This window comes from Lissotriton vulgaris, chromosome 3_2 (genome assembly GCF_964263255.1).
Source record: "Lissotriton vulgaris chromosome 3_2, aLisVul1.2, whole genome shotgun sequence".
Taxonomy (NCBI): domain Eukaryota; kingdom Metazoa; phylum Chordata; class Amphibia; order Caudata; family Salamandridae; genus Lissotriton; species Lissotriton vulgaris.
The window spans coordinates 217,970,940-217,998,589 of NC_141690.1; the positions used below are offsets into that span (position 1 = coordinate 217,970,940).

The following is a 27,650-nucleotide window of genomic DNA, read 5'->3' on the forward strand; positions in this document are numbered from 1 at the left end:
TATATATATTACATGTGCTCTATTCACATAAATTTCTTTTACAGTCTCTGGTTATGCATTGTGTTTATGGAAACTTTGTCCTTTGGTACGGACTGCTAACTATTCTATATTCAAGCATCTGAATCTATGAAAGACACCCCAATACTGGAGAAGAACAATTGTTACCTACCTGTAAACAGGTGGTTCTCCAGTATTTGTGTCTTTCATAGATTCACATGCCACCCTCCCTCCTCCCCTCAGAGGCTCTCTTCTCCTCATAGACTCTTTTGGGTCACTCTTGTGCTACGAAAATCTGAGGTGTTGAGCTCTGAGGAGAAGGTTCTAGAGGGCTGCTGTTGGAACCTGGGATGTCAGGTCACCTAGGGTAGCCTGGCCTAGGGCAAGACATGCAATTCTAGAGGCACAAGTGTGAAGGTTGCAAACCACCCAGCAGTAAATCCACGCAATAACACTTAAAAAGGACACTACACCAATTTGTTAGGAAAATAAGTACTTGTTTATAAAAATAATATCTTTGCTCTCTTGGTTCTGGAATTCACAGTTGAGAAGTACACATTTGTTCAAAAGGATTAATATTACATTTCTATCTGTGGAAAAATTACAGCTCAATAAATTCAGATGTCATTAAATCAGAAATGCTATCTCCAGAAACGCTAACTTATCTCAGAAGGATTATTTCAGCAGGGTTAGCGTGCATTAACAAACAACAACAATAGTGAATTTCATTACATTTGTCTTAAAACTTTACTGGCTTTGTCTTCTCCTTAGTATTTAAACCTTTACCTCCCTCTACACCTATATCCACTCAACAGATACACATCTAATGAGAGGTTTTCTTATGCCTTTACATGAGCCTCTGCAGCTCCTATGAGGAACTCTTCCTCACCCACTTAGTTGCAGTAATTGGCGGTATAACAGTGAGCTAGGGCACTTCCCACATGTACTGGTATTAGTTTCCCTCAGAAGGGTAAGACCTTTGCTTGCCTCCCACTCCTCTATTCTCTGAGGCGCTTTATCCTAGGAGTGCTCCGCTCTCCCCTTCACCCCCTCTCTCCTTACTTTCTCAGTGGGCGGTACTGCCACAGTCCTCCGGCCTCTGGCTGACAGCCAGCAACCGACGAGTCTGCCAAGCTCCCCTGACCAGCTACTTAGCTTGGTGCTGGCGCGGGGAAAAACAACACCAATCACGCGGGTACTTGTGTCAGGCTCCGCCCCTTCCCCACTGCTCAGCGCTGCTCCTCCGTGTTGGAGCTCCAGCAGGGAAAGAGGTACTAGAAGCGGAGAAGCCACAATGCCTGCTCCCTCGCCGTTCGTCTTCCCGCCAGTCTGGGCGTCACTCTCACAGCGGGTCCACTGCATAAATGCGGGGGAGTAGTGTTGCCGGCTGGGAGTCGGTCCCGATCACCTGACGCTGGAAGCGTCTCCTGCGAGGGCCTGCTCACTTCTTGGATAGCCTCACGAATTGGGGCATGCGCGGTGGCGCCTTCTGACAGAGTCTGCCCCCCACCTTCTCCTCACTCAGGGCATGCGCGATGGCGCTTCCTGGACAGTGTCTCGCCCCACCTTCTCCACGATAGCGCTACAACAGCAACGCGACCAGGACCCCCGGGGTCCCGCACACAGCTGAGGCGGCGCTGCCTCAGGGAAACCGGTTCTCCTCACTCCTCGTCGATTCACCAGGAAATCCAGGGATCTGCCGACTGCACGTCCGGCCAGGACCTTCCAGGACACAAGGGCACAAGCCTTCCCCAGCACCCAGGGAGGTAGGAAACAGCGCTGGATCGATTTTCACCTCAGCTCCCACTTCCTAACCCTACAAGGTCCTTTTACCATTCAATACTGGATGGAGGCTGGTGTCAAGGGATGAGGGTTATTCTTTCAGAGTCTCTTTCACTGGGCAGAGGACTGCGCTCCGCAGCGCCACAGTCTCCTTCTCCTGTTTACACCCCACTATTTTCAAGCTAGGGGTTAGTCAGGCGCCCAGGGTCTCCCTTAATCATCCACAGCGGGGACAAGACAAGGATCCCAAAGGAGGAGTAGAGAAGTGGATTAATTAGGCTGCTTCCCAGACCAGGAGATCAACCCCTTCACTAATCTCCCCCCACCTTCCAAGATAGCCTGTCCTCCAGCTGACTCTCTCAGGTAGACAAAATGGCTGCCCAGTATTCCGCCTTATATAGGCTGACCCTTAGTGGTCCAGAAGGGACCAGAAGGTTCTGGAACGCCCTATACTAGTCTATGGGCAAGTTCTGGGTTTGGCAGTTAGGGCAGTTGGTAGCCACCATTTTGTGGTTCCAACTTTTCCTGTCAGAACAGGCCTCTGGGCCTGAGGTGAAAAACTATGAGGGGGAAAAGAACACCTATCCCCTTGACCAACATCTAGAAAAAGTCAGTGGACAAAAATTATTAGGGTATGAGGGGCAAAAAGGGGACAAAATAAATAATAATTTGGAGGGACTACACAAAAAGCCAGACAGGTCTAACAGCTGCTGTCGCCAGACTGGCTGCAGTTTGGACAAACATAATGACAGGGATAGGCTGCATTCGGTCTTTTCCATCCCTATGCATTCCTATGTAGAATTTTAGGTAGGCAAGTTATGCCTGTTCTTTTACATATTTCAGGTTTTCTCCTGATTTTATATGAGTATATATGTTTATATATATATATATTTAGTATATTATTGCTATTTTATTTACCGCGGGACTCCCACTCCGACGACGGGGAATATTCAAGCATGTGAATGTATGAAAGACACCAATACTGGAGAACCACCTGTTTACAGGTAACAATTGTTCTTTTTTGCACTCCACACCACCCTAGGTCAGACACTGGCTATATGCAAATCAGCCTTGACCCTGTGCCTCATGGGAACAGTCCTGCCCGAACTACCAAGCCATGTCTTTCCTAGACCGGAATCAAGCATCCAAGGACCGGTTTCTGGCTATCGGCCTTCTTCAGCCTGGATAGCTTGACTCCAGTGATGTGGAGAACCTGGGACTCACGTCTGAGCATACCCATCCCACTCGGGGTGAAAATTGCAAAAAACACAGTTGATGTACCGCTTTTGGCCGCCATAAGTGTGGCAGGGTATGCTCAGACGTGAGCCCCTTGCTCACTTTGCCACTGGATTCAAGCAAGCCGGGCTGAAGACGGCTGGAATGCCAGAAACCGGTCCTCGGAAGCTTGTTTCCAGTACAGGGAAGACATGGCTTGGCGGTTCGGGCTGGACTGTTCCCATGAGGCACAGGGTCAGACTGATTTGCATATAGCCATTTCTGAACTGGGGTGGCAGAGTGGGCTAAAAAACGGTGATGGATTAAACCCAGATCTTTTGATTGGGTGTGAGTTATTGATTGAGTCAGATGCTCCGTCCATCACCACCCCCTTTTGCACAGGAAATATTTCAAGGCAGATTGATGTTTACTGTTTAAAAATGTCATACGTGCAACCACATTCAAAGTGATTATTTCTGTTAACTGACAGATGAATGTTCAATTGTTGCATAGCTCAGGTTAAATGGTGAGCCTCGGTAGTGTGCTATAAGGCTATACTTCCTTAAGATGAAGAAATCTGCCAGACCTGCTCCAACTATTGCGCATTTCAAAGGCGTGAAAGCATGTGATGAACATCAATATGTTGTTCTATTTATTTTCAGTATTGCCAATTTTGTTAGTCAATTTAAAAACATAATTTCTTCCCTTTTAATATTCAGTATTTCAGCTCCGCCACCATCTCGACTTGCTCCTTCAAGCACTGCAAACAGTTCTTCAGGTTAGAGAATGATTGCTCATGTTACAAAAGTATTATTTTCATTTATGGTTAATTAAGCACTCATTTAATTTTATATTTACATTAGGTCATTCAGCAAATTTTAATGGATTCTCTAAGTATTCGCTTCCTCTTTCTCGGCCAGTGTCTTTGGATGTGTACGTAAGATACATTTCATATTCTCTTTGTAAAAGATATAGTTAAATTACAGTTTAATTTCACAATACTCACATTTTCTTTATGATATTTGGATACATCTAGTCTTTTTTTATGTTAAGAAATACCTTCAATGTGAAAAAGTGCCTCAATACTGAAGCTAAATTATGCGCTATGATCTACATTATCAGTAATCGTACACCATAATATGTTGCTAGCACACTTGACGGTATACATTGAGACAAGTATGTACTGTATTGAAACTGAGGGGCCTATTCTGATGGAGATCGGAAAACCTCCGACCTTTGGTTGGAGGCTTTCTCAACCACATCGTCCATTTCAGTTCCGATCAGCTGATTATGTATCAGCCAATCAGAACTGAAACTGCCCGGTCATTGTGGCTGGCTTCCGACAGGCTCAAGGAACACATCGGCTAGTCGGAACCAGCTTGTATTCCCAAAGGGTGGGCCTTTCCACCCTTGGCATTACGGGGCAAGGTTTCAGGCATGGTTTCCATGCCAGCCTGTCCGACATAAAAACCATGTTGGAAAGCATGTTTGGGGGCCCCCAGCACAGCCCCCTTGTGTGTGCGGCCTCCAGTTGGGGGCTGAAGGGGCACCTATAGTGCCCCCTGTTGATCCCTGCACCCCTTGACCGGCACCTTGAGATGCGTGCCGGGGGTGCAGGGATGAACAACACCTCCCATTTCTCTATGGGAGCATGTATTACGGCTGTAATGCATGCTCCCATAGGAAAATATCAGAATGCGACCGAACAGTTACATCTCATACTAATGAGGCGGGCGGGACCGCTGACTGGAGGCCGGTCGGTCCCATTTAAGAGACGGTGCGTCCTCCTGACATCGTATTCGCCCCCCAAGTGTCATTGTTTCTATCCTAATATGCGCATAAAACTTGTCATATAGAATCAAGCATTGACAGTGCCAGTAGGTGTGGTTCACAAATGAAAATGCTTCTTCAGTCACTGATGACTTTAGGCACTCAATAAGAAATCATAGATGCATTCCATCACTTATTCTTGAGCCCATTGATTCACGCACCTAACCTTTACAATTAAACACACGCAAACTGTACAAGCATATGCAAGATCAATTAAAAGGAAGAAAAAATAAAACTTGCTACTACCTAAACCTGGTGGGCATATGCTCTCATTAAAACATAACATTACCAACTAAAAGAAGATTGGAATGTTGGAACCTACACTGAAGGCAATTGAGTATCTCTGGGGTTATAATGGCTTGTAGAAACCCGGAGCTCCAACATTCCAATGTTTGTCTTCATGTTTCTTGCTTTTTAATTGGTAACATTCTTCCCTTAGTGGATGGAATGCTCTAATGACCTTCTAGTTCTCTGCCTCGGGCTATACTATTTGTTAAATGCCTTATCCATGTGGCTCAGGCTTAGTACACAAGTTCAGGGCCTTTAACAACTGGCATAGTCCTTAGTAGCGGGCTATAATGCTTTGAAAGAGCACTTCCACCTACTACACTCCCTGCCCATATTCTCACCCACATCTGTTGCAATGTACTTTCACCCACTATCTGTTCATACCCTCTTCTCCCACCAATCTTCTACTCACTGCAGCATACTAAACCCCATCCCTAGACTGTTTCACTTCCCCAAATCTTTCTTGCCTACACTAATGTAACTCAACTCAAAACTCCTCTCTATAACTTCTACCTCTGTATTCCACGCATCTCCTGTAACTAATGAGAAATTTAATCTTCAAAACTTCACTCCATAAGTTTCCACTCCCAAATACACAACCTCTCACTTTCCACATAGTACCAATCACGCACAAGCTGATTCATCATCCAACACCATTACCAACCAGACCACCAGAAAAGATTACATACCACTTTCCTGATTTGACACCTTAATCAATCAGCACAACACAGCACATCACAGACCCACTCATCCACAACTCATCCTTATCCCTATTCTCGTAATATTGTGCAGTAGCCAATATCTGGGCCGACGAGGAAAAAGCCCATGAACTCTCTGAATTCTTCAGCTTATTACACAACACGGGAAGCAAATTATGAACAAACTTATCTACAAACAACCTTTGGCCACCCTCCGTACTCATGTCTTGACCACTATGATCGATAAACGTCTCTTCAAACCTAGTGAAGAAATCAGACACACTTTCATCTTTCTTCTGCTTGCATGCAGACAATTTATCCCAATTCACTTGCATAGCAGGCATCAAAGTCTTCATATAATTAATAATCCTACCGGGGAGTTCCGCAACTAAACCCTCCGGTTTAGCTCCACCACCTTGAAGACTATCTGCAGCAGTAATGTTAGCCCATGTATCACCTAACTCTTGCGCATGATCCACATGACTAATTTTTCCCTTCCACAGCTGCAATACCATTGTTAACATCGGCCTGAACTGCCTCTTTCCATACCGGAGGAACCTCTCTCATAGGGCACTGTCTCGCTTTCCTCCTAATAGAAGGGTCAGGCTCAAACACCGACTGAGAAGGACGCTCACTCCTAAACGAAAGCAACGTCGCAACTGCTTTCTCAACATCGAGACCCACTATCGTCTCTTTCGCAAACTCGGACTGTACATTAAACAACTCCGATGGAGTCTGACCCAACTCACTATCTCTTTCCATTCCTCACGGAGGAAAGTACACATGATGTCGAAGACATACCTCTGCTTCGGTGCTTCCCATTGTTGGAAGACATCCATAACCGACTCTAAATCCTATCTTAAAGAATTAGTAACCCATTTACGAGCCAAATGATCCAATACTGCCTGCTCTTCGGGACCAGGCAACTGGCTACGCAATTGTTTACGCGCTGAAACAGGGGTCACAGTCAATGACCCAAAGAAAGGAGACAAAAGACCAGTAACAGTATCAGTCATTCTCTGTCGAACAGAAGGAGAAGCTGTCATAAGAACAGGAGGCAAAGCAGGCTGAGACAAAGCATACGTAGGAGTAGTAGCAGAAGGAGTAGCAGAAGAAGTAGCAAATACAGGAGAAAAAGTTGTAGGAATTGGAGGCGGAACTGATAACAAAGTCGGCGGCCCTAGAGAAGGCTGCACCAAAGGAGAAGGAACCAGCTGAAGAGGAGCTGGCGGCTATGCAACAACCAAAGGCTGGACAGGTGGAGGTTGCGCAACTAAAGGCTGCGGAGGTGCCTCTAGCACTCTGCACATAAGGGGGTGGTGAATTCAACAAATGTGACATCAAAGGATCCTTTTCGGGGTCCTTCGTTGCACCTTGTAGAAGAGGTGACAAAGCTGGATAACATTTATCAATGGCCATTTTATGTTGCCTATGCAACTGTTCACTCGCTTGTTCTTCCTCATTATCTTTAAACTGTATAGCAGCTTGCATTATCGATATACCCTTCTCTCTTTTATCTCATTTAGGGATGTATGACGATACATTGCGCACCTTTTCATCGCGTGCGTTTACCACGCGTCTTTTACCCCGCATAGTACATTACCTCGTCAACTGTTACATCGAGAGCTGTAGCAACGCCAATGCGTTGCTTTCTATTGGGCATAACATCACATCGCAGACCCTGATATCGCACGCTGTAACAACGCGTTAGTACAAATGGGGCTGGCGACTCCCATTACCAGGAGTGTGCTGGATTACTAGGACACTTGCAACTGGCCATTACGATCCGATCACTCTAAAAAGTATGTATGATCGACTCACCTGCAGTATTTATTTTGAATGTTTACTCAGCGAGTTAGACAGAATGCTCCATAGGGAGACGAAATATGTATGGCTATTAAAGCAAAGTTTATGTGACGGTATGCTAAGCACTCTGAAAACTAAACATCACCTGACAGTAAGTAGCATGCATAGGTAGTTACTAAAAACTTGAGAAACTGATAATTTCCTGTACTCCGTATTGAAAAAAATAGTGGAGCAATATGGTAAGAAAGTTCGTAATAGGATATGTTGTTACAGTCACTCAGTATGTAATGTCTGGAGGAGCGAACAATAGGCCGGGGTGATATCAGGAGTATTTATTTAATAATAAAATATAAGTAAGTAGCAGCGGTGGGATTCGAACTCATACCTCCAGAGAGACTGAAGCCTAAATCCAGCGCCTTAGACCGCTCGGCCACGATACCACATTGTAATATGTGTCACAGAGGAGGAAACTGTGTTACAGTAAATATATGACGCAGAGGAAGATCTGTTGCTGTTTGAAAATGAAAGCAAAACGATTAAACCACTGTAAGCTTCACATATAAAAGTTGAAGAGGAGGAATGGAAATGCCTCATTGGAGAGCAGAGGGCGGGAGCCTGATGAGCAATAGTTACGAGGATTATATCTGTTTTACTCATACACCGCCAAAGCATTCTCTGGCCAATCCAGTCTCCAGCAATTATCGTACACCTCTCTCTGACAGTGGATTTTTCAAACCATTTCATTTTAGAAACATCTGCTCTAAATATGTCAACGTCCATCCACCCTGTACAGACTTACATGAAGCAATTATTGTTAAGTATTTGTTTGCAAACCATCCACCGACCCATTCATCCACCCACCCTTTGATCCATCCACCCACCCACCCTTTGATCCATCCACCCTTTCACTTCAACTCCTAGCATCGAGCTGGAAACTTCATAAAAGGCCTGGACTGCGCACATTAAAAGATATGTACAACGTACCATACACCAGAAAAAGTCTGATAGACAGGCGGAGTATCCCAAGGCCAGAGTGGGATAAAAGAGCAAGCAATCATGCCTCAACGCTCAAGGACATCTTGTGCCATGTCGCCTATTCTAAAGGACCAGTATCTCTTTCATACTTGAATGAATAACTGACCTTAGAACTCACTCAGAGTAAAAATACTTTAAAACAAAACAGCAAGCTATCTTGGTTAGCACGTTTCCAAAATGCACTTTTCACCGTAATCGAGTACAAAAATGTGATGCTTAAGTATTGGTTTTGTGTGCTGAGTGAATGCGCAGGTCACAAAGGCAACAACTTAAAAAAATATCAACACATTATATTTACTAAATGACGGCATGCTGAAGACCGTTTTTGAGAGACGTGTCGAGAGTTGCTAAATTCTCCAGAGCAAAGAAAACGTACTGGCAATTGATTGCGATATGAAATATGATGTCTTCATTTATTTCCGCTGTAAAAAAGTAAACACTAGCAGGTGTTTATGAAATATCATATGTGAATTAGAACACATTTAAGTATATTTTTGTTAATTATTAAATATATATACTCTTTGCAGCTTCCCATTTAATGTCATTGTGCTCGTATATTGCAATGACTTAACCCTTTGCATGCTGATGACGGAACCGCTCCGTCATCAGCTGCGGGTGCGCTGTGCTGATGACGGAGCGGTTCCGTCATGGCCCAGCCGCCGCGCCTGCGCGGCGCTGATTTCGCGCCTGCGCGGGCGTTCTAATGAGCGGGGCGGGTCATGACGGAACCGCTCCGTCACCAGCATAGCTCAACCGCGGCTGGTGACGAAGCGGCTCCGTCACCAGCATGCGGCCGCCGCGTGGCCGCCCCGCCCCTTTAGCGCTGCGGCGGAATAGCCGCCGCAGCGAAGGGGTTAAATAAGCATTGTTCTTTACTAAATGTGCTCGCTTCCCATATGCGCTGCTTAAAGTAAACACTAGCAGGTGTTTATGAAATATCATATGTTAATTTGAACATATTTAATTATATTTTTGTTAATTCAAAAATATATATGCTCTTGCTATGAGTGGATGGTAGGAGGCTTGAACCGCGTCTGTCAGCACCAAAGTCTGTCTATGTTTCCGTCAGACCTCAAGTTGTTGCGATAATTTACGCTGCTTACTTAAATAAACATACTTCCAAATATGCGCTGCTGCGCTTCTTTGTGCTCGCATATGCGCTGCTTCACATTGTATGTAAATTGTGCATACTTCCCATTCTAAGTGAATTCGATGTCATCAGCAATTGTGCTCGCATATTAAATTACTTAAATAAACATTGTTCTTTAATATTCCCATTTGAAGTCAATTATTGTGCTCGCTTTATTCTAAAGTGTCAGCATATGCGCTGCTTCCCATTTGAAGTAAATTCGATGTCATCGTTAACGATGTAATAGTCAATGCGATGCACTTGCATGCGTCCTGATGACATGCGATGTGATGACGGGCACGATGTAATCGCCGCGTTGCAATGGCAGCGCGATGCGATGCGATGTATCCGATGTAAGGGGCGCTTCCCCTCATTTAGCTTGTTTAATTGCTTTCTGTTTGGCTTCCTTATGCCAGAGGCGGAAAGAGTCAAACATCGCCGGCCGGGCTTTTCTCTTAAATAGTTTAACTTCCAAATTGTCTAGAATCTCTGTTTCGAAACTACCATGTTGGGGCCATTTTAGAACACCGTCTTTCCTAGTGTATCGGACCCATACTTCATTAAACGTAATAGGGCCCACGCCGTGTTTAGAATAAAGCTCATAAGTCGGAGTTTCAACCGGAGGTATCGGACACGAGTCCTCCAATCGGGAATCCCTGTTACAACTACAACAAAATATCTTTCCAAGTTTGCTAAGACCAGGCATCTTCACTCACTAATCTAGCTTCAAACTTCAATGGATTACCAAACACGATAGTCTCGCAAATATACGAGTCCCTCGGCTTTGGCACTTGCAAGTTCCAAATCAAAGATCCCGAAGGAAACCAAGACTAAGGACTGGGAGCGAGCCACTTCTACTTAACTGAAGTATCGATCACGTCACCAGAAGACCCGTCTATCGTCTCGCTCTACAAATTATCACGAAGGGTCCAAGACAGGGCGACAGTCAGGGCAGCAATCCTTCGTAGCCGTCGGAAAGCGGGAAGCCTCACAGCAAAAACCTTCAGTCCACGTTCGACATGCCGGGGTCGATGAAGTTGGGGCCGTCTTCCAGAATTTCCTCACGAAGCTCCTCACGATCTTCAGGCTTGGAACGGTACCACTGAAGTCTCCCCACGCGGGGAGCCAACTGAAGAATCGGGTTTTAGAACCCAGCGGCGCCAGGGGCACGCCCAAAGTCTTCGAGTTCACCTGTCTTAGAATACAGAGACACGGGATACTTCTTGGTGACGTCAAAGATCAAATTTATTGGCTGCAACCAGGAACAGGAGTCTACAAAGTACAACACGGGTAGGTTTGTCAGAGACTGCTCAATTTTCGTATTGTGAGACAGTCTTTTATGCTAAAAATCACATTCCTGACAAACACCCATTATTTACGAATTGTCCAATCATAAGTTACATTGTAAAAAGTATTGCATGACGACAAACCCACTTTTCAGTTGTCCAGCCCACCATCAATTACACAAGAAAGGCCAACATTCTTGCTCAGACAGGCCGGACAAACCCATAATAAAAGACCACAACCCATACTATAAATAGACCATAAAAGAAGGAACAGAAACAGATGCGAAGTAGGATAAGGGGTGTGTGCGTGTACAATAAACTCAACAATGTTCTGTTGTTTGATCTCTATCTCGATCAACTACCGGACAAGGAACTGGCTTAACAAAGTTAGCGTCAGGCAATGGGGTCAGTTCACTCAGGTCACCTAGGAGTCAGCTAAAGTGTACGTGTACTAAAGACTCATTCTGCCGTAGTCATCGGCCTATGTGAGGGCAACCACAAAATGGCTGCCATGCACAAAATGGAACCCAAGGGTTCAGAACGAAATCCCTAAATACATAGTGAATCCATCGGTCTAACATGGCGAAAACACTCGTAATTGCCGCACTCACTGGTTACGGTTCGCTACTACCAAATTCGTAACGAAACAGTGACCTTTATAAATCGGGTTCAGAATTCACGGAACCTCACACCTGTATTGTGGAGTCAGGTGGAGGCATCTTAGCACTGCCTGGCAGGTGGAGGCGGATGATATGTCTCCAGCAGGCTCCCAAAACTGATGGGTGCAGGACCCGCAAGGGCCAGAACTCTAGCAGCATCCAGAGGGACCAGAGACTGATCTCCTCCAAAGTGTGGTTGACTGGGAGGGAGTACTCGCTGCCCGACAGTGCAGCCGCTCGCCTCTACCACACTTTGAGGGGGGGAGGGCACGCCAGTGGCAAGGCCAAGAGCACTTTTCCACTAGCTCTGGCCCATGGTGTACAGCATTAGTGTGGTGAGGCCCACCGCTGCTGCGGGAAGCGAGGCCTTAAGTCCGTGAGAGGTGAAGAGGTAGGAGGTCCGGCCTGGGTGACTACTCTGAGGGGCATATGGCTCTTCCAAGCTGGTGCACATCTCAGCGGATGCCCCCCAGACCCAGATAACAGTTCTCCATTCACTCAGGGGGGTTTTACCCCCTCTGCTTGATAGTGCAGCCAATTCACTCCCCCTCTCCCCAAGCACACAGGGGTCCAGCCACCAAGTCTTTACTAGTTTAAAAGGGAAGAGGGTGGGGACGGGGAGATGCCCACTGCCCAACTGTGCAGCTGATCGCTCCGCACTCTCACCGGCCCAACTGTGCTCATGCTCACCTCACCGCTGTCCTGTTGGAGGGATACAACGGTGAGCCAATGCAGCATATGGGGGAGCCCCAGGCAAGTCAAGCCCATTCCTCTCCACACTACGTCGACAGCAGGTCCCTCCGGTTTCAGTATCCTGGGGTCCGTTGCAGTTCACGCAGGGGCCGGTAAGGATTCGGATTGACTTTTCCCCACCGATGTGAGCAGCTAGGCCAAGGTGCCAATGAGGGAGGGTATAAGAATGGCCCTCCAGTGTCATGCAGAAAGGTAGGCGGGGCATGTAGGAGAGTAGGGTCTGCAATCCTATGATCACCCCAGATTTTAGCTTTTTGCTTCACTGGTTTACGACTTCTCTGGCTGTGGGCCTGCTAATCAGACCCACAGCCTTGCTGTTCTCTCACTAAATTGACAGGTGTACCTTAGGTGCACTTACCAATTGGTACTGGGCCACCTTGTCAGACCCTGTAACTCGGGGCATAGGTGTACCCAGGGCCTACCAGGGGCTGCAGCATGTATTATGCCACCCCTGGCTGGCCATCTAAATCTGACACAACTGGCTGCACGACAGCTGGGGTAAGGTGGTGTAATCACCCTTTGCTTTAGATATAGTATACCTATATCTAACCCTAAAATGGACACATAGATTCCTATCAGTCACTCCTATGGCAGGCCTTGACAATCCTGAAGGCAGAGTGCTTGGAATTATGTGAGATGGTGCTCTGGCATGAGCTGAGCCCGTTTGCAGCTTGCGGAACCAAGTCCTAATAGCTGTTCCATGATAACGCGTACCATATACTCTTAAGTGCATTATAATCCTCGCGGTTATATGCTAACTCTGGTATCGCTTTATCAAAACATGTCGAGTAAGGTGTCATACGAATTGGAATACTAACCCCTTGCCAATTCTGGTGACGGGGTTAGCATTCCACCCTTCTAGAGGGACACGACATGTATGTAACTGTGAACCCCGGTTAAAGTTAACTCAAGCCTCAGCATCACAAAATGGATGCTGCCACTACAGACACAAGTCTGACCTCCTGCTGCTGGGAGTCCTTCCAGCGAGGGAGGCTTGGACAAAGGGTTTCCTGTCAGGGGCGGTGCTAGCACCATCCCAGACAGGGTTTTGTGTATCCTGGGTAGGCAGGGCTTTAGAGGAAGGTGACTGCAAGTGGCACCCCGGTGCTCACTATGCATAGGCCGGCTAGAACCAGTTCCAGGGGCACACCAGCCCCTGACCTGGGGAAAGTCTGGCATGGGAGAGGGGTGTAACCACCCCCCTTCCTGGTCCCACCCATGGGCAGGACCTAGTCGCGTGCCAGCCCCTTTTCCTAGTATAAAGATAGGAGCGGGCCCCCTTCCAAATTAGATCATCTTTGAATCCTGAAAATACTTTCTACGAAAGGAACTCTCAACTTCTTCTCAAGATTTCTCCCTTGTGACTAAGGAGTAGTCACCCTGCATCCGCAGGCACCATCCAAGCATTGCGGTCTGCTGTAAGTCTCTCCTCCGGATCAAGACTGCCCAGCTTGACGAGAACCGGCTTCCCTGGCACCTCTGACCTCAACCTGCATCATCAGCCCAGTTGAGATTCCTGGGTGTGACGAGACCTCGAGGGACTGGCCATCTTCAGGACTGCACGACGCTTGCCCAGCACGACCGCCGAGGGATCCTCGAGTGAGTGCTTTGGGGTCCGAGAAGCCCCAACCCTGAGCAGCTCCAGCACCGAAGTCCAGCCCCCCAGCATCCACCAGATCTGCGTGGGGCCCTTCTGCTCTTTGCTGCTCACCGCGTTGTCTGGCTACTAGCCCGCTGGCTTGTGGCCTTCCCGACGACAAACGACAACATCAACACCGCTGGTCTGGTTGCTCCAGACTGGCCCTTGCTCCCCTCCAACAGAGGAGCACCCTGGACCCTCCTGGTCCACTCCAGACGCCATTTTGAGTCCACCGCGTGGGCTTGCATTTGCCAAGACTTGTTGCCCAATCCTGGGTCCAGCGACGTCGACAGCAGATACCATCGTGGGACAGCTCGCACCTCCATCCTGGTCGCCGACAACACCTCCTGGTGCCGTGAGACTGCAGAGCCCAGCGTCGCCCACTCACCTGGTCGAGGTGACTCCATCCGGTGCCATCCTGGTGCCCATCTAATCACTGGCTAGTGATTCAGAACTTGGTCCCCTCTGCTTACAGGTGTCCTCCATCTTCGATCCAGGCTTGGATCCGTCCGAATCTCTTCACTGGCCGCCTGCCAACAACTTCTTCTTTCAGGCTCCATAGACTGCAACGAGGATTCCCGACGTCTTTTCAGACCTATGCAGCCGCAGCCCCTGGGCTAGGTAAACTCAGCATTTCGGTGCTCCAGCATAGCTTTGCTATCCAAGGGTCCAAATCTTTTTTCGTTTCAGCTTTACCTAGTCGGATTCGTCCGATAACACTAACTTTGTAATTCCTAGCAACCATAGACTTTGTTCCGCATCCCGCGTGAGAGTGCACACTCTGCACCCGATCCCCCTAGGCCTCCTGCTAGTAATCTGAAGGTTCAGTAGTCAAGTCCTAGCGATCCCAAAGCCTACTAGAGTAGTACTTACCTGCTAGTAATTTCGCATTCCACTTTTAGAGTATATGGTTTTTTGTGCCCCTCGGGCATTTGTGTAAATTGTCCAACTTTGCGTATTTTCTTTAGAGCTTTGTATTGTGCTTAGCACCCTGTCCTCATAAAGAGTCCAGGGTTGTTGTGTTCTAAATAAATATCCTTTTATTTTCATAATAACTTGTGTGGTGTCCTTTCACTTGGTGTTCAAGGGGTATATGTGATGGTGTAACAGCTGGCTTAACACGCCCTCTAGAGTTTAGCCTAAAGACTGCTCTTGTCCATGCTACTAGTATAGCTGGTCTACGGTTGACTTACAACCAATCATCAATAAGGGTTGTTTGGACTGATACAAAGTGCTCACTAGAATAGTGAACATTATGTTCGAGGCATGTGGGCTGCTAAATTCATATCTTAGCATTAGATCGCCGCCTAGTGTTGGGTCCGGATGATCGCACATTGTTGTCCTGGAAGAGTCTTCGAAGTATCCTGAGATAGGTGGCTCCTCCCCTGGACTACAGTGCGCATGGGCATCGGCTCCATCCCCAGATTGTTTTTTTCCGCCATTGGGTTCGGATGCGGTCTCGACGTCTCTCTGTCGGAACCGAGAAAACATAACTTTATTCGGCCAAAAGGCCTTGTATTTATTACGTCGGTATTGTTTGCGTGCGGTCTCGAGTTCTTCCGTCTCTCGGAGCCGGAATCAGCGGAGTTTTTGCTCTTCGGACATCGAGGCCTTCTCATCGCGACTCGACAGCAACTTTTCCAGCATGGAGCGGAGTCCGTTTAAGCTCTGTCCGCTCTGTGGGGCCAAATACCCACATATAGACGCGCACCCGGTCTGTAACAAATGCCTTTCACCAGACCATAACGAAGGAAACTGCAGAGCCTGTGCAAGTTTCAGGTCCAAGAAGACACTCAAGATTCGGCGCGCGGTGCGCCTTGAGGCCCACCAAACGGCCCCGGAACCGGACGACATCTTCGACGAGCAAGAAGAAGAGGGCCTGAGCCATCATCTTCAAATCTCCCCGCCCGAGACGGAGGTCGAGGCAGATCCGGAAGACGACGACGGGGTCGTGGATCAAGGCCTTGAAAACGTCGACGAGGTAGGGGACGTCGAAGAGGTTTATGGGGCCGCGGAAGATAGCTCAGGAGATGAGCTATGCCCCGAAGTTTACGGACATACAGAACGGGTCACGGGATCGCCTGTCGGCCTTACCCAAGACCCCGTCGCGCAAGCCACGGCCCCGCCTTTAGGCCCGGCCACGGACATACTTGCTGCACAGACGGTATTGAAACCGAAACTGAAACCTACGGTATCGACTACACCTAAAATGGCCGAACCGAAAACGAAACTGAAACTTAAGGACTCCAGCGTCCCTAAGATGGCGGCCGTACCACCAAAAACAAATAAAAACGCTGCTTCATCGACTCCCTCGACCTCCGGTCCACAGAGATCGAAGAAATCTGTCGATTCCACCGTGTCGAAATCGGTGCCAGAGGAGGGATCCTCTAAAAAGGGCGGAACGCACAGGTCAACCGCTGCGACGCCGGCAAAGCCCGCCAAAGACAGCGGCACGGCTCCGACTCCAACTGGGACGTTGGTCGGACGCGTGGTAGAAACGAAGCCGTCGAAGTCACACGGATCGAAGGCTGGCACATCTGCGCATCGATCCAGGGCCTCTGGGTCGGCGGACGCAGCATCATCGTCCAAGACTCAAAAGGGCCAACAGAACGTCGGATCCGAAGGCAAAATCAAGGATTCCTCGTCGGTGCCAAAGGCCACTGTGAATGAAACGTCCCTCGTCGCTTCTTCACTACAAAGAATTAGGGAGAAAGCCGTTGCTTCGTCGGCGCCGACGCCATCGCCACAGAAGGCGATAGACGTTCCGGTCAAATCTGCCAGTAAACTCCTCTACCTTCTGCCGCCAAAAGAGTGGCGCCGAAGGCCTTCTCAACAAAATCGACACCAAAGAAGTCGGATTCTTCAACGGCAGGGGCACTTTCAGGTCGAGTACTCGACTCAGAAGAGGATTCAGAGTGTTTTATCGACGCTAATACAGGCAAATTGACCCTTTACAAAAGGAAGATAACTTCACAGCCGGTGGACTCCTATGTCATCCCCCTGAAGAAGAAAAAGTATCCACAGGACGCCTCAGGCCTCATGGAACCTATCCAGTCCCCTCTAAGAGGGAGCCCAACTCCGTCTCCAGACCCCTCTGACGGTGAGGGATATGGTGAAGATGACCAATACACTTTCCCAGTCAATGAACCAGATGCACAGCCGGATTCATATGATGACTTTGGTGACCAAGACACCCATAATGTGGGACAAGACCCACAGCCTTTCAGTACACGTGCATCCCCAACAGAGGATTCTGCAGGTTTCCATGCACTCATTGAAAGGGCAGCTGCTAATCATGATGTGGACATGCATGCTGACCCTGTTGAAGAGGATTTTCTATTTGACACTTTTTCAGTTTCTGAAAGAACTGTAAAGACACTGCCTATGCTCAAGGGGGTCCTCAAGCATGCGGCGGACATCTTTAAAGAGCCTACCAGGGCGAGGGTGGTCAATCCACGTATTGAAAAAAAGTACAGACCAGCACCTGCAGACCCTGCATACATTCGGGGACAGTTGCCGCTTGACTCCCTGGTGGTCGCAAATGCCCGAAAGAGGGCCAACTCCCAAACAACGGGTGAAGCTCCTCCCCCGGATAAAGAGTCCAAGGTGCTAGAGGCAGGAGGCAAAAGGGTAGCTGCGCAGGCTGCCAATTTCTGGCGTATTGCAAATACACAGGCACTATTGGCACGTTATGATAGGTCGCATTACGACACCCTAGAGCAAATTGTGCAACACCTGCCTCCACAGTTTCAAGACGGCACCAAAATGATTATACAGGAAGGACAACTGATCTCCAACGCAGCCATAAAGTGTGCACTGGATGCCGCGGACACAGCCGCTAGGACCATTAACACTAGCGTCATGCTGAGACGACAGGCGTGGCTCCGCATATCGGGGTTTAAACCTGACATTCAGACAACCATACTTAATCAACCAGTCAATCCTGATAGACTGTTTGGTCCAGATGTTGACACCACCCTAGAAAAAATTAAAAAAGACACCGAAACTGCCAAATCTATGGGGGCCCTTCAATCACAACAGTTTCGTGGCAATACTTTTCGTCGCTCAGGAGCACGTGGAGTCACCAGAGGACAAATGGGTCAGCAGTCACAATTCTCTAGAGGTGGAGCACAATCCTCGTACCCCAAACAGAACAAGGGGGGCTACAGAGGAAACAGCACCAGAGGACGCGGCAGAGGGAACAACAACTCACGCTCCTCTACCCCAAGCAAACAGTGACTCTCTGTCACTGCCCCCCGACCACTTAACACCTGTCGGGGGGAGACTACAACAGTTCCTGCCCGTCTGGTTCAACATCACCACAGACAGGTGGGTGCGACAACTTGTCCAGTACGGTTATTGTCTAGAGTTAAAATCCACTCCACCCAACATTCCACCAAGGCAAAGGCCTATGTCCGCAGAGCACTTGCACTTATTGCAGCAGGAAGTGGTGGTGATGCTGCATAAAGGAGCAATCGAGTTCGTGCCAGTGGGGGAGGAAGGCACGGGGGTATATTCCCTGTACTTCCTTATTCCAAAGAAGGACGGATCTCTCAGACCAATTCTGGATCTCCGTCCCCTCAACCTGTATATACTGTCAGAACATTTCCATATGCTTACACTGCAACAGATTCTTCCCTTGTTAAACCAAGGGGACTTCTTAGCAACCTTAGACCTCAAGGATGCTTATTTCCACATTCCACTACACCCGTCCCACAGAAAATACCTCAGGTTCACAATCCAAGGCAGGCATTATCAGTTCAAGGTCCTACCCTTCGGAGTCACCACGGCCCCAAGGGTGTTTACCAAGTGCCTGGCGACAGTGGCAGCGCACCTCAGGAGGCAGAACATCCATGTCTACCCCTACCTGGACGACTGGCTCGTTCAAGCCAAGTCGGAACAACAGTGCGCCGCACACATGTCGACTACCATTCACCTCCTTCACGACTTGGGTTTCTTGTTGAATTACCCAAAGTCGCATCTTCAGCCGGCACATGTCCGGCAGTTTCTAGGTGCGACAATCAATACCCTGACGGCCAAAGCTCAACCAAACCAAGTCAGGATAGAGAGCATGCAATCTCTAATTCAAAGGTTCAGACCACAACACTCACTTCCAGCGAGAGTGTTCATGCAGTTGATAGGCATGATGGCCTCCTGCATCTTCATAGTCCCTCACGCACGGTTGCATATGCGCCCGCTCCAGGAGTGCTTAGCAAATCAGTGGACACAGGCTCAGGGACAATTAACAGACCTAGTGTTGGTTACCAGTCGGGCATACGACTCTCTGCATTGGTGGACTCCACACAACCTTTGCAAGGGCCGACTGTTCCAGGAGCCAGTGCCACAGATTATCCTAACAACGGACGCATCTCTCCAGGGATGGGGAGCTCATCTGCTCAATTTCACAGTGCAGGGACTATGGACGACGCAGCAACAGAAGATGCACATCAACTATCTAGAACTGATGGCGATCTTCATGGCGCTCAAGTCCTTCATTGTACATCTGTGCAACAAAGTGGTGTTAGTCCGGACGGACAACATGACCGCGATGTACTACATCCAGAAGCAGGGGGGCACCCACTCACCGCAGCTGTCTCATCTGGCTCAGAGCATGTGGAAGTGGGCCATTCAGAGGAACATCTTCCTCATGGCAGAGCACCTCCCAGGGAAGGACAATCAGATGGCGGATCTGCTCAGCAGATACAGCCATCAAATGCACGAGTGGGAGATACATCCATCAGTACTCCAGCCGTACTTCCAAAGGTGGGGTCATCCAGAGATAGACCTGTTCGCCACAAGGGAGAACGCAAAATGCCAAAGCTTCGCCGCCAGGTTCCCACACCCGCAATCGCAGGGCAATGCGATATGGATGAACTGGTCAGGCAAATTTGCGTACGCTTTTCCGCCGACACCTCTGATACCACTGGTGGCGAAAAAACTAAGGCAGCACTCGATGACACTCATCCTAGTTGCTCCAACGTGGGCGCGCCAGGCCTGGTACACCACGTTCCTCGAACTCTCAGCGGTTCCGCATCAAAGACTGCGCCTCACGCCCAGGCTTTTGACGCAGAACCATGGAGAAATTCAGCATCCAGATCCGCAACAGCTCAACCTGGCGATCTGGCTCCTGAAGTCTTAGAGTTTGGATACCTCAACCTACCTCCTGAATGCATGGACATCATCAAGGAGGCAAGGAAGCCAACAACCAGAGCATGCTATGCGGCAAAATGGAAGCGTTTTGTCATTTACTGCACCACCAATGACATCAACCCGCTAGATGCATCTATCCCTAACATCATTTGCTATCTGTTGCATCTTTACAAGTGCAAGCTAGCGTTCACTTCTATTCGGATACATCTATCCGCCATCGCAGCTTACCTTCAGAATAGGCAGCATCTCTCTCTCTTCAGAGTGCCTGCCATTAAAGCTTTCCTTGAAGGTCTGAAACGAGTCATTCCCCCAAGAACACCGCCAGCTCCGGTGTGGAACCTCAATGTGGTCCTCACCAGACTGATGGGACCACCATTTGAGCCACTGCACTCGTGTGAACTACAATTCCTAACGTGGAAGGTAGCTTTCCTGATTGCTATTACGTCACTGAGGCGTGTTAGTGAGCTACAAGCGCTCACAATACAAGAGCCATTCATTCAAATTCATCCAAATAGGGTAGTGCTACGTACTAACCCCAAATTCCTTCCAAAGGTGGTGTCACAGTTTCATCTCAACCAAACTATAGACTTGCCGGCATTCTTCCAAAACCCACAAACGGTGGCGGAAAGAATGCTCCATACGTTAGACGTACGGAGGGCGTTGATGTACTACATAGACAGGACACAACACTTTAGGAAAACAAAACAGCTTTTTGTTGCCTTCTCACCACAACACAAAGGCAACCCGATTTCCAAAGCAGGAATAGCCAGATGGATTGTTAAGTGCATCCAAATTTGTTATCACAAGGCCAAGCGCACTTTAACAATACCCCCAAGGGCGCACTCCACACGCAAATTGGGGGCATCCATGGCTTTCCTAGGGAACATTCCTTTAGAGGACATTTGCAGAGCAGCCACGTGGGTTACACCACATACCTTTACAAAACACTACTGTGTTGACGTGCATTCCAAGCAGCAAGCTGCTGTAGGACAGGCTGTTCTCAAAACACTTTTTCAGGTTTCTGCAGCTGGCACGGGCAACCGCCGCTGATGGAGGGACTGCTATATATTCTATGCTAAGATATGAATTTAGCAGCCCACATGCCTCGAACTGAATATGCTACTTACCAGTATGCATCTGTTCTTGGCATGTAGGGCTGCTAACATTCATATCGCCCACCCTCCTCCCCGGTGCCTGTCGCAGCTGCAGATATACTATTGTATTCAATCATTAGCATGGACATCACTTACACTTTTCACTCCATCTTCTGCCACAATGGCGAAAAACAATCTGGGGATGGAGCCGATGCCCATGCGCACTGTAGTCCAGGGGAGGAGCCACCTATCTCAGGATACTTCGAAGACTCTTCCAGGACAACAATGTGCGATCATCCGGACCCAACACTAGGCGGCGATCTAATGCTAAGATATGAATGTTAGCAGCCCTACATGCCAAGAACAGATGCATACTGGTAAGTAGCATATTCAATATCAGGCCAACTTCTCACATGGCACGGGCCTGCTTCAGTCACCAATCAGACCGCAGGGCCCCGATGGGTGGAAGTGGTGGAGCACCACACACCAGACCGCCCAGCAGGCAGGCCGCTCACAAGTTTGGGCAATTTACAGACCTTGAAACAAATTACAGATACATGATTTCTCACCTACCCGCAAACTTCATTGGAGACAATAAGTTCAGTAGTTTGGGTGCCCACAGCCTTGACAAACTAATTCCAAAGGGAGCTTCAAAACAATGGAGGCTTTTTGGTTGACTGAAGAGTTGAAAGATAAATGAACAGATCTCAACACACAATCTGAGATGGCTCAAATCCAGGAACCCTCAAAACTTATGCAAATTAGTACTGACACTGCTCCTCATGGGATCTGTCAATCACAAACTGCAATGCAAGCCTCCCCCCCCCCTCCCTCAGGAAAAGTCCACAAGCAACCCCCCAGTAGTTTTGTATGGGCAGGCCCATGTCAGTACTGATTTGCAAAGGTGGCCCTCTGTCTAGAGTGGCACAGTTGGTGAAAAATAATGCGTTGGAATGCTATCCAGACTAATTGGCAGTGGTTAAAAGTATTTGAAAGCAGTCTTGGATGACATACAAAAGAATTGACAAAAAATATGTAGTTATATTACTACTCCTGACGCTTTTGATACAGCACACAATGACTCCTTAATTCTTACACTTGAAGAAATCAATAAAGATGGCACTCTTACTTGTATTTTCTCTTACCCGAACAACAGGGCTTACCCGAGTCATGTACCCCTTTTTAGGTCTAGCCTAGCCAGCGCTGTGTAATCCCGCCTGCTGCTTGTCATTGGTTCACTCCTCCAGTGCTCTTTTTTTCCTGGCTCCCTATTTGGTGGCGCGCCTGATTCATCACTTCTGTTTTAGGCCGAGAAGCACCGGCCAACTACAGTTTACTTAAGCTGTAGGTGTTTCTTTTAGGAACTACTTTTATTTTCGGCCATGAGGTCGCTCACTCCTCCTTCGGGTTCCACGGTGCCTTCGGGCCTAGCGGCCACGACTGGGTCCACAAGCAGGCCGGGTGCTTCGGCCCGGCGCCGTCTGGTGCTTTGGCCCCGGCGACGGCTTCGGTCCTGACGCCGCAGGGCCCCGTTGGATCCGGTTCCGGATCCGGGTTGTCGCCGGTCGACCTTACGACCTCGCCGACGCCGGCCCCCAGGGTGTCTCCCCCGCGCCGTCCCAGGACGACGTAGTCTCCGGTCCTGCCCTCGATTCGGGTCCGGGCCCGGAGCGCCGCCGCTAGGAGATTTTTACTTCTACGACCCGGCCCCATCCTTTGACCCTGAGTATCAGGAAATGGGTGGCGAGGAGGATTGGGAGGGGCACGTGAGTGCCAGTCTTCTCAGGACTGGGCAGGTGAGCTAGGGAAGGCCAGTGGTCTGGACACTTCGCCAGACACTGGTTTTGTCTCCCCTCCTACCGTGGCTACGGAGGAGGGGGCTTCCTATAGTGTGGTACTGACGCGGGTTGCCAAGGCCTTGGGCCTTGTGCCCCCTGTTGCGGCCGTGAGGACTAACCTCCTCACTGAGGTCCTTAAACCGCAGGCAAGCTCGGCTGAGCCTCTGCTGCCGTTTAATGAGGCCTTGTCAGAAGTTCTTCTGGGCACTTGGTCCAAGCCCGCTACAGGTCCGCCTGTAGATAGGAACGTGGCCAGGCGCCACCGTCCGGCTCCGGGCGCCCCTTGCTTCCTGTCCACTCACCCCACCCCCGAGAGCCTGATCATCCAGGCCTCTAAGTCCCAGACTGCATTCCCGACGGCTCCCCCCGATCGGGAATCCAAGAGGTACGAACAGTATGGTAAAAAGATGTTCTCCTCGCTTAGTTTGGGGTTGCGGTCAGTCAATACCGCGTACCTCTTGGGCCGTTACACCTACTCTCTTTAAAACACCATCGCGGACGTGCAGCCGCAATGTCCGGAGGGGGTCCGGACTAAACTCACCCAAGCCCTTGTGGAGGGTCGAGATGCGGCACGGTACTCCATCCGGTGTGGACTGGATACCACGGACTCGCTGGGCAGAGCGATGGCAACGAGGGTGGCGATTTGTCGCCACGCCTGGCTGAGGTCCGCCAACTTTTCAGCTGATGTCCAAAACACCCTTATGGACATGCCATTTGATGGCCGTCGCCTCCTTGGCGACAAGGCAGACAGTGCGCTTGAGCGCTTTAAGGACTCCAGGGCTACGGCCAAGTCCTTGGGCCTCTCGGCCCCAAGCCAGCAAACTGTTGCCTTTCACTCCTTTCCTGGCCAAGGAAGGGGCGCCCCCACACATCCTGCCAGCCACCGCCAGAAGACATCCAGCGCGGTTGCGGACGTGGTAACCGCCGTGGCGGCGGTCGGGGACAATGGTGGGGTCAGGCCACACCTACCCCTGCAGCATCCGCCTCAAAACCCTCCTAGTCCGAGATTTCAGGCCCATGTGACCCCAGTGGGGGGCAGGGTTTGCCATCACCTCCTCCACTGGCGCACTATCACGTCGGACAGGTGGGTCCTCCAAATCGTCCAAAGAGACTACTCCCTCCCCATCAAATTGCGACCCCCTACAGCCATGCCACAGCAGTACCACCGTGTGTGGGGGGATCACTTTGAGTCTTCTGCAAGAGGAAGTTACGTCCCTTTTGACCAAGGGGGCCATCAAGCACGTTCCTGGGCCAGAAGTAGGGTGTGGTTGTTACTCCCACTACTTTCTGGTTCCCAAGAAGGGCAAAGGGGGCCCACGCCCTATCTTGGAACTGCGGAACGTCAACGGTTCCTCTGGAAGGAGAAGTTCAAGATGCTGACTTTTGCCTCCCATGTCTTAGCTGCCCTGGACCTGGGAGACTGGATGGTAGCGCTGGACCTGCAGGACGCCTATTTTCACATCCTCGTCCTGCCGGCCCTCCGACGTTACCTGCGGTTCACGGTAAGCCACAAGCACTTTCAGTTTACCATGCTCCCTTTCGGCCTTACCAACGCCCCACTGGTGTTCACGAAAGTGATGGCGATGGTCGCAGCTCATCTGCATAGGTTAGGGGTTTCAGTCTTTCCCTTCCTCGACGACTGGTTGTTGAAGACGGGCCCGTCCCAGACAGTCGTCAGCCACCTCCAGACTACGGCCGACCTCCTGCACCTGCTGGATTTCTCCATCAGTGTGCCGAAGTCACACCTGTGTCCCTCTCAGAAGCTCCTCTTCATCGGAGCGGTTCTAGACTCTGCGCAGTTTCAGGTTTATCCTCCCGAATAGTGTGTTCGGGATATTCAGGCTCTGATTCCGATCTTTCAGCCGTTATCCCGAGTCTCGGTCAGGTTGACGCAGCGGCTTCTGGGGCTGATGGCCTCCTGCATCCTTCTGGTACATCACGCCAGGTGGCGGATGCGGGCTCTGCAGTGAGACCTGAAGTTTCAGTGGGCCCAGCATCAGGGCAACTTGTCCGACCATGTCTTGATCTCGGAGGGCACTGCAAGACAGTTGCAGTGGTGGCTCACGGACCGCGATTGGGTCAGCGGCAGATTCCTCTCCTTACCCCAACCGGAGCACGTAGTTGTGACGTGCACGTCCCTCCAGGGCTGGGGGGACCACATGAGAGAGGCGGAGATCAGAGGCCTATGGTCTCCAGCGGAGTCCCGGCTCCACATCAACCTTCTGGAGCTGCGGGCTATCCGGCTTGCACTGAAGGCATTCCTCCCCTCTGTCCGGGGGAGTATAGTGCAGGTGTTCACAGACAACACCACTGCCATGTGGTACTCCAACAAACAGGGCGGGGTGAGTTCGTGGACCCTATTCCAGGAGGCTCTGCGCCTCTGGCAGTGGCTGGAACATCAGGGCGTGGCCCTGGTGGTTCACACGGACGAACTCAGCTGTCGGTGCATGATGGGTCACGAATGGCGTCTGAACTCGGACGTGTCGCAAGGCCTCTTTCAGCAGTGAGGAGAGCCTTGGTTAGATCTATTCGCCACAGAAGAGAACGCGCAATGTCATCAGTTCTGCACATTAGAATTTCCAGGGCGGCACTCACTCGGAGATGTTTTTGTCGGGAATGGAGCTGCGGTCTGTTGTACGCCTTTCCGCCTATACCACTTCTGCCCAGAGTGCTGAAGATGATCAGACGCGACCGGGCCCAAGTTATCCTTGTGACTCCAGACTGGGCATGAAGATACTGGTATCCCGAGCTACTCAGCATGTCTGTCGATCCCCCAATTTGTCTGCACTCTTCAGGAGGACCTTCTGTCGCAGCAGCAGGGGACGGTCCTCCACCCGAACCTGTCCAGTCTCCACTTACATGCGTGGAGATTGAGCGTCGGCAGTTGAGGCCATTTGACTTGCCTCCTGAAGTCTGTAAAGTGATTCTGGCATCCAGAAGTCCCTCCACGAAATCTGTATACGCCTGCAGGTGGAACAAATTTGTGGCATAGTGCACAGCAAAGGCTGTGGATCCCCTTTCTGCCCCTCTTTCGGAGGTTCTCCTCTTTCTTCTTTCTCAGGGCTCTGCTCTGGGCACTATCAAGGGCTCCCTCTCTGCTATTTCCGCCTTCTTAGGGCTCCCTGATCAGCCCTCTTTGTTCAAGTCCCCAGTTGTAAATAGGTTTTTGTAGGGCATCACTCATATGTTTCCTCCTGTTCTTTCGTGATGCCTCAGTGGGACTTGAACCTTGTTCTGACCTATCTGATGTGCGCTCCTTTCGAGCCACTTCATAACTGTCCTCTTAGTCTCCTTACTCTGAAGACTGCATTCCTGGTTGCCATCACCTCTGCCAGGAGGGTGAGTGAGCTCCAGGCTCTTTCCTCTAAACCTCCCTTCCTTTCTGTCCATCCGGACAAAGTTGTGTTGCGGACGCGACCCTCTTTCCTGCCCAAAGTAGTGTCAGCCTTCCACATCGGGCAGTCCATCACCATGCCCACTTTCTTTCCGCCTCTGCATCCCTCGAAAGAGGAAGAGAGGCTCCACCTTCTGGACCCAAAACATGCGCTCTCATTCTATTTGGATCGCACATTCCAGTTCCGGGTGGATGACCAACTCTTTGTTGGTTACGTGGGCGCTAAGAAAGGTCGTGCGATGCACAAGCGGACCATCTCTCAGTGGGTCGTGTTGTGCATCAATGTATGCTACTCTTTGGCTAAAAAGGAGCCTCCTGTTGGGCTGAGGGCCCATTCCACTCGGGCAACGGCGGCTACTACTGCCCTGTGTCGGGGAGTCCCCTTGCAGGACATCTGTCGGGCAGCTACGTGGGCCTCGCTGCACACGTTTGCAAGACACTGCTGCCTGGACAGCCAAGTCCAGAGAGATTGCTTTTTCGGCTTTTCCGTTCTCCAGGACTTTCTGGTGTGATCATTGGTTCGCAGACCCACCACTGGGGTTGGTATTGCTGGGGTATCTATTCTAAGGTAAGGAATCTAATACTAACCTGTTTCTTTCAGATGCACAAGTTACTTACCTTCGGTAACGATATATCTGTAAGAAACAGTTGTTAGTATTAGATTCCTTACTGCCCCACCCATCCTCCCCGTTCTGCAAACCGATATCTACGGTTAAGGTCATCCCCTTTCAGGGCCCTAGTTTCATGGCACCAGTGTTGGTTTTTACCATGGCTCTGCGTTTCTGGCGCGGAAAAGCTATGTATAAGAACTGACGTGAGTGCGCTAGGGCGGCATCTAAGTACTCCGGCGACGTCATCCCGGCGCCAACTACGCCGACGCCGGACATGGAGCCCCAGACGACACCTACCGACGCGCAAGCGTACTGCTACGCAGAAGTTTCCGGATCCAGTCTGACACCTTGGGATATTCTAAGGTAAGGAATCTAATACTTACTACTGTTTCTTACAGATATATCGTTACCGAAGGAAAGTAACTTGTGCTGCTGTACCCCTCTAA

General features: G+C 49.8%; 1 protein-coding gene across 1 annotated transcript in view; it reads left to right on the forward strand.

Annotated features, from left to right (window-relative positions):
• Positions 1-27,650, forward strand: part of RNF212 (ring finger protein 212) — a 472,806-nt gene that overhangs the window by 235,701 nt on the left and 209,455 nt on the right. Inside the window, exons 8-9 of the mRNA XM_086964465.1 lie at positions 3,714-3,772; positions 3,858-3,927. Of these exons, the coding sequence (XP_086820591.1) occupies positions 3,714-3,772; positions 3,858-3,927 (129 nt within the window). The remainder of the gene's footprint in view (positions 1-3,713; positions 3,773-3,857; positions 3,928-27,650) is intronic.